This window comes from Alosa pseudoharengus, unplaced genomic scaffold, assembly GCF_046254945.1.
Source record: "Alosa pseudoharengus isolate Yale_2024_CS ecotype anadromous, Long Island Sound unplaced genomic scaffold, YU_APseudo_1.1 YU_APseudo_1.1_scf_17, whole genome shotgun sequence".
Taxonomy (NCBI): Eukaryota; Metazoa; Chordata; class Actinopteri; order Clupeiformes; family Clupeidae; genus Alosa; species Alosa pseudoharengus.
This window is the reverse complement of record NW_027468640.1, coordinates 35,739,186-35,747,405: the sequence shown is the minus strand read 5'-3', so window position 1 is coordinate 35,747,405 and position 8,220 is coordinate 35,739,186. Positions and strand designations below refer to the sequence as shown.

The 8,220-nt window shown below is 43.2% G+C and overlaps 1 protein-coding gene across 2 annotated transcripts in view; it reads right to left on the bottom strand.

Moving 5' to 3' along the window:
• Positions 1 to 7,529, bottom strand: part of LOC143128131 (disks large homolog 4) — a 74,567-nt gene extending 67,038 nt beyond the window's left edge. For both annotated transcript variants that reach the window (XM_076289796.1, XM_076289799.1), the window contains exons 1-3: positions 7,511 to 7,529; positions 6,360 to 6,479; positions 1,026 to 1,096 (exon numbers count right to left, since the gene is read on the bottom strand). In XM_076289796.1, the coding sequence (XP_076145911.1) occupies positions 1,026 to 1,096; positions 6,360 to 6,479; positions 7,511 to 7,529 (210 nt within the window). The remainder of the gene's footprint in view (positions 1 to 1,025; positions 1,097 to 6,359; positions 6,480 to 7,510) is intronic.
• Between the last annotated feature and the right edge of the window lie 691 nt (positions 7,530 to 8,220).

Below are 8,220 nucleotides of genomic sequence, written 5' to 3'. Positions count from 1 at the left end.
CACCTGCCGAGCTCAAACAAGCTGATTCTTCTGATGTAGGCATTCACTGGGCTGAGCCTTGGGCATGGATTCACTCACACATTCTCATGCCACCATATGCTACACTCTGGTGCCACTTAGAGGACACAAGAGGAAGTGTTCAAGCATAAAATAAAAAAACTCTTTCACACAGAAACTGAGGGCTAGATTTATCAATCCGTTTGCACCTGTTTCCAGGCGTTAATTATTCGCAAAGACTGACGTAACCGATGCGAGCTATTTCCAAACAGGCCGCACTTGGTAAAACCGCAAACTGCCTGTTGCAGGAGCTGAAAATGGCAAATTGCGTTTTCCCGTGTCATGCATATATATGCATTCAGAGGAGGGTCCAGGGAAAGGGGGAGTTTCGTGTTACAGTAAAAGGTAGCAGGAGAAGCGTAAAATGTGCCTAAGTAGGTGTTCCCCTGTATTTATGAAAACTTCCCATGAAAGCGCACCTCTGTTTTGCGGTGAAATTTGGTAAATTACGGTTAAATGCTTCAATAAGAGAAAGTTTCAAAGACAACAGATTCTTTATCCAAAGCAAATATAACTTACGTTGGGCTTTCGAATGTCTTACTTACACTTTCAAGTTATCCACTTAAACTTGCCAACTTGCTAGATTTGACCAATCTTCCATAGCCTACCACAAGTAGTTTGAGTAGAACAACTGCTCTTCATTGTCTCCCTACTTGTTGACATCTTATCATGTATTGTATTAAGGTTTCATGATCGCTAAACGTTTGATTCGTTTTAATGTTGTCATCAGCGAACTTCATTCAACTGCGCTTGTGATTGAAGTATGCCATTCAGTTGTGGATGCTCGTAAACTGCGGTAGAGGGCGGAGAAAGGTTGGTTACCAGATGAGCTGCTGGTTTGAGAAATTCTGCGCATAATGAGGAAGCACAATGTGCGCTAATACCGAACTCGCATAAACAGACGCAACGCAAAGTGCGCAAGTGTTAGTAAATCTACCCCTGAGTGCCTCTGTTCATATGTATCCTACCAGGCTTGGTGTGTGAGGTCTAGTAGAATTCTGGTTCTCAAACACGGTGAGCTCGTAGAACTCCTGGATATCTGCAAAAGATGGAGAACACTAATTAGCACGACAAATGTATGAATAACTCTGTGATCCATATGCACCCATAAACATTCATACACAGCACAGACACCCATACGCATAGCCTACCCACTCACACATCCGAGATACACACTGTACTGGCTCTTAAACAAATACACACACAGACACACCACTCTACACCTTCATTCATTTTAGTGGTAGCACTTTCCATCCAATAGGAGTTCCCTTAAGAACCTTTAGAACCATCAGAACCATCAGAAGACACTGGGAGACAGAACACTGAGAGAAACAGACCAAGTACAGTTGTCCACTCCACTGTGTGATCACTCATCATAACTGAATAATAGTTACACACACGGTTTAAAGTAATCACTCCTCCAACGCATCCGAGACCCCTTCTGTTTGACAACTGCATTTGTTGCTTGGAAATATTCATGCTTCTGTCATTCAGTACAAAACACTTCAGATGGAGTGCACATGTATAATGCAAAATAACTCAGGCCATAATCCAGAGGAGTGAATGCATTATTAATGCAAAAGCTATATCAAGAACAAAGGATTGAGATTAATGCCAGGACATGATTCATGTATTTTCCTCTGTTTCACAGGAGAGTGGAGTGGAGACAAAAAGTAAAGCTTTTTCCATGATAACCAACTGCACATTCTTCGTCTCATGTGATTGGCTCACGCAAGGGGGGAAGTGATACACCATTGGGTGTTGGAAGAGGGGCTTCCTTCCTGGTGTGTAATCCTGCCTGACAAAACCTATGGCCATGCCAACGGAACAGGTTAAACCTTGACTGACAGCTCGCAGGTTCAGTTTGAGCTAATCGCGTTGCTCAGATCAGCCCCGTAGCAGCTAAAGCCCACCCCTTGGGATGATCTTCCTGCAGCGGATCGCTCTAATCTCCTGTGATGTCACAGCTAATCCTAGTCCCCAATCCCAGATTATAGAGAGCTAAATATAGAGGAAAGGAAGACAGACATAGATAAATAGATACATAGATAGATAGTGTGAGAGGGAGAGAGAGAGAGAGAAAGAAAGAGAGAGAGGGAGAGAGAGAGAGAGAGAGAGAGAGAGAGAGAGATGTATCACACAATTTTTCCCTGAAAGGGTATCCATATGCACACAGTCCTATAGATGAAAATCGGCTTTTACATTTTAATGTTAAATATTGATGAAAGAGAAACATACAAGCACAAATGCACAGAAATGCATGCACAGCACAGCTAACGAGATGTATGAGTATGTACACAGGCCTTCTATGGGTCATCAACCAGCATAACATTGAGTAGACATATAAATCAACACAGGTGCACAACAGTAAACACACGCATTAACACACATTCTGTCAAAGAGACTGCTGTGCATGTGTGCGTGTGTGTGTACTTGCCCTCTTTCCTCAAATCCCTAATTATTGGCCGTCGTGGCCAACTCTAGTGTCACCTGCCAATCTGCTGCCAGATTCTACAGATCAGGCATGCGCATACACACACAAACATGTGTGCGCGCGCACACACGCCACATACACACACACACACACACACACACACACACACACACACACACACACAGCTCTTTTTAAATCCCCATTGTTTGTGTTCATCTGATTTGGAACATTGCCTCAACTAGCATCAGAGTACGTGTACAAATCATGCAAGAACTCTTTTCCACCCACATACTCATTCACTTTCATTCTCTCACTCACACACTCCACACACACACACACATAGACACACACGTACATACACACACACACACACACACACACACAGACACAGACACACACACACACACACACACACACACACACACACACACACACAGACACACACACACACACACACACACACACACACACACACACACACACACACACACACACACACACACACGAGATGTCCTCCAGCATGAGTTCCATCTGTTACTATCCTTCATTGTCAGACCAAGCTGAGTTTCTGCCTTGTATCCATTTAGCAAATATACTGGACTGAGGGTGCACTACGCTAAAGGACTTGCACACCTCACTCTGTCCAGGCACTGACCTTGCTATTGTCTAACTCTTCTAAGTTTCATTTTAATTCATTGCTATCAAAATGAGTAGAAACACAAAGTAAAGTTTTATCCATGATAACCAACTGCACATGGTGCGTCTCATGTGATTGGCTCACGCAAGGGACGAAGTGGACCTTGTTATTGTCTAACTCTTGTAGTTTCAGTGGCTTCCTGGTTCATGTTGGTTCTTCTTTTTGTGTGTGAATGAATGCCTGTATGTTAGTTCTGTAACATTATGTCATTTCTAAAAACTGCTATATGAATTTCTTATCTGATCTGATTTGTCTTGCTTTGCTCTAATACCGCTTGCCATATGCACATATGTAGCCTTTTTTTTTTTGGTTCCCTGCTACCTCTACTGTTGAGTGATGAGTATATGTCTGTGCATGCTGCATGCGGCTATGCTGTACAGTCATACAGTCGTGCGTATCGGCGGGCGTATCTCCCATCTACGGGATTGGCACTGTACTGCACATTCAGTTTCCCACAGACAGTACGCTAGATCCGTACAGACACTACATTTGGAAGGAAAGGCCGTACAGACCGGACGTATGACAGACTTTGCGCCATCCATTCAGCGCATTGACCGCATTCGTAGAAGTATACTTGGGCCTTTATCTGAGAGGAATCTGTAAGCGAATTAACTGCACAGAGGTCAAATGCTTAACTCTGGCACAATGTGGGGAAATGTGTCCATGAGTATCTTTGACTAAGTAGAGGGATTTAACTACACTCTCTGGTGATAAGCCACTTTTGAAATGTTTTGAAATCCCCATTAAACCTAGGGTTGAGCTTTTCCAATTAAGTGTATTTGTCATATTTGACAACCCCAGCTGAATTCTGGCAGCTGTCAATAAACTAGCTAATAAAAGGAAAACGAGGTGTCACCAAGCAACCGTAGAATCCTTAGAAATCAAGCGCATTTGTTGCTATAGATACGCTATTATAATAACGTTTCCTCTTCAAAGCAGCATTATGCAAGATTTTGGTTTCAAGAAAGCAAGATCACTTCTTCAGAGTAATACAAAACCTTGCCAACACCAACCAGATGCTTACTGTCACTGCTAGAAGCTTGTGAACTTGACAACTGGTGTCTTTTGTCAATATGTTTTGTCAATTCTTAATGAGCAATGTTGTGGTGTGAAAGGTTTTCTTTCATTTTAACGGTGTGTTCCAGTACGACACACAGAGCTGCGTTAAGCACATCCTAGGATGGCTGGTGGGGATGACAGATGTGTTCAGCTGTCCTTCACATGAACATACTGTATGTACACCATCCCAATGAATTTACAGATGATATGAAAACATGTTGCCTGATAAAAAGCATATGTCAAAAATTTATTCAGATAAATACAATAAATGTATCATCCCCACTGCCCACCTAGTGTAAGGTGTGTGTGGTGTGTGCATGTGTGTGTGTGTGTGTGTGTGTGTGTGTGTGTGTGTGTGTGTGTGTGTGTGTGTGTGTGTGTGTGTGTGTGTGTGTGTGTGTGTGAGCTTGTCTGTGTGTTTGTCAGCCTATATTTGAGTGTCCCAGTGACCTCTAGCTGACTTAGCTGCCAAAAGGTTACTGGTCATACCAGGTAAAGTGGTCAGTGGACACCAGGACAATGACAGCTGTGTGGGTGTGTGGGGATGTGTGTGTGTGTGTGTGTGTGTGTGTGTGTGTGTGTCTGTGTCTGTGTCTGTGTGTGTCTGTGTGTGTGTCCAGAATAAGAACCTAAAATCTGAATTTAGAAAGACCGACAGCATGGGCTAATATATGGTCAATACAGACGCCAAGCTCCGGTTTTCCCATACATGGATTAAGCCAAGTCTAAAAAAAACCCTTCATTGCAAATCTCCATTGAAAAAAAAAGCTTTTTGTCTAGCACCAGGCATAATCCTTGCACAGGAACTAGTGTTCTGTGATGATGAAAGCCATAAATGTGTCAGATGAGTCTCACTTCCCCTTGTCATACAGACAGCTGGCTGACTTGTGGTCAGTTCAAATGAACCCTTTAGAGCAGGGGTTCCCAAACTTTTCAACCCGTGACCCCCAAAATAACCGTGCCAGAGACTGGCGACCCCCACTATCCCTGGATGTGACTCAAAAAATAAAATTAAATGTGCGCACCGGCCATACGCACTAGGCTTATCCAAACACGGGCTTAACGACAACACAAAAGAACAGAGCAGCCTGTTATGATTTTACATATAGAAATTTACTATATGATAAAAGCAGAATACCTTAGTCAAAAAATAATATCCATGTAACATGAGTGCACATTATTGCTGTCGTGCAAACTTAACTTTACTTTAACATTACTTTAATTTTCATTTTAACAGAAGAATATCTCAGTCAGGGTAATATCCACAAACTGTTGTAAACATATGTACATTGTTGCTGCGCAAATTTACATTTTGGCAACGTTTGGCAATGTTTCAGCGTTAATCTCATCTAATGAGATGGATGCACGCTATGCGCGGAACACAGCAAGTCCATTCTTGGTTTAATTGTGGAGACGGCCACAGATCATCCTTCACATTTAGATGCGATCTGTATTTGTTTTTAATATATGTCAGTGCAGAGAAAGTCTTTTCGCACAGGTATGTGGAGCCAAACGGCGTCAGTACGTCCATTGCGGCCTTGAATAGCTGTGGATATTTCCTCTCGACTGAAATCCAGAACTCAGCAAGCGTCTTGGAATTAAAATCTGTCTTTAAAGTGCGGTCAAGTGACAGCTCTTTTATTTTTCTCAAATTTATTTTATTTATGGAAATCATTTCGCAACCCACCCCTCGGCGTCCCGCGACCCCCCGGGGGGTCCCGACCCCCACTTTGGGAACCCATGCTTTAGAGCAGCATCATGTGTGTGCAGTGTGTGTGTAGTCAGTCACAATTGTGAATCACACAGGAGATTGTTCACATTCACATCTTACACATGTCTGTCATCAGAGGAGTTTTATTCGTCCGTACTCTGACGCAGAGAGTATAACATCGCACAGCCTTCCCTTGCAAAACCTAATGAGGATCACTCTCTACATTGTGTCAGGCAATCATTTGCTGGATAATCTGCAGGTGACTTGGTAGAGTATGTTGCATCTCACACCTGACAGAATTGCGTACCTCTACCTGCATTAATCTAATGTTTGTGCACCTGTTTGGATTATCTTCTGCAATGGTACTGTATAGTGTGTGTGTTTGTGTGTGTGTGTCTTACCCAGTAGGGCCTGGAACAGGTCACTCTGGAAGATATGCAGCAGTTTCTCTGCCCTACCTCTGAAACCCTCATCAGCCACCGACTGGCAAGCCTCCATCGCCTGGAGGGCACGCTCCGTATCTGCACACACACACACACACACCACACACACACACACCATACATACACCACACACACACACACACACACACAAAATGGGTAGAAAATAGAGAATATTTTACTTCATTTTTCATTTACAGACAAAGCATGTTAAGGCATTGATCATTCTGTGATGATCATGCCACAGAGAAATGTGATGACATAAGATGTTTATCAAATAGAATATCAGTGTGAGTGGGAGGAAAATCTGTAGTGGAAACCACTCAGTGGACGAAGAAATCTTCAGAGCAATTCAAGCACGGCTGTCACCAGTGACCAAATGAATTACAGCGAGATTGTCAAGTGGACAGGTTTAGATTTAGGCTCTTTTGATTGATTTGGCTGATTATTTTCATTATCTTTTTTATTGCAGGTATTTGAGCCTAATCCTCTCCTCTATCCCGTTGCTCTATAGACGTGTTCCTCCCAATAGGCGAAGAGGTGACGATATTACGCTCCGATCCAGTCTGACACGGTTGGCTCGGTCTCGCATGCTTGAGGTGACAGGCGGTGGTCACAGGCCAGGAGCCGAAATCACGCAGCGACACGGCCACCAACGCCAGTGGTGCGTACTGAAACACCTGCTGCACTGTAGGCTACTGTGCACACTGTCGGTACAAGAACGACAGTTCTGTAGGTTGGGGGACTGAAGGTGAGCCGAAACGCTAGGCAGTGGCAATTGCAAAGTACCCTGCGCTAAGGTTAGCGGCCTTAGCTGACACTTAAGTAAAAGCACACACTGAAGTCTCACTACATACCACGGCGAAGGAGTCTTTCAGTGTGTGTGTGTGTGTGTGTGTGTGTGCGAGAGAGAGAGAGAGCGCGCATACAGTGCAGTCGTAGAAACATGACGAGTGGTGACAGCACTTGGACCAATTACATTAGTGAGCGCCCGTTCCCCTGTCCCATCACGGCAGAGGGACACGTGTTTGAATAAGACTACTTTGTACTAACAACAAAACAAGCTCTATCACTGATCAAACAGCGGAAAATAGAATTCTAAAAGATCTCACCTTCTCTTTTGAGAGGCATGACGGCTCGTTGTCGCTCCGTCTTTCCGACTTTCTCTGCGCTTATCCTCTCTCAAGCGCACTTAAACCTATTTAGGGATTGTCATGTGAATGGAATGACGGGATATGTAGTCTGTGGTTTGTTGACGCTCAAGCCTATAACTCAACATTGCTTAGCCCATGCGCGTTGTACTGGCATAAAAATAAATTTCATCATAATTGTATCACCGTGAGAGGGAAAATAATGGATTCTAACGTATACGTCAAGTCAAGTCAGTTTACAGATAGCCTAAAATACAGTAAACGTGTATCTAATTGGACTTGTTCAAACTGTGTGCAGCCTTTCAGCAATTCTAATTCTGACTTAGCAATACCAGCATACAGCTTGAGGTGGCACATAGCCAGTTCATTACAATTTCTGTCTGGCCGACAAAACTAGCCTAAAAAATAAAACTAGACCAAGAAATAAACTGCACAATCGTTGTTAGCCCACACAAACATTATATTTGCCAACTATTTAGACACTGTGTTTACCTATACCAAGTAGCCTATATGTCAGTTGTTTTATTTGATTTTCATGTTGATGAGAAAATGACAAATAGCCTAATTCAGGCTAATTCAGGTTCTTGGCATATGGGTTTATTGTGTTTTAGTGTGTCTTTGTCAATTACGTTACTGAGTAGCCTACGTTTTATTTTTCATACACAGGCTAT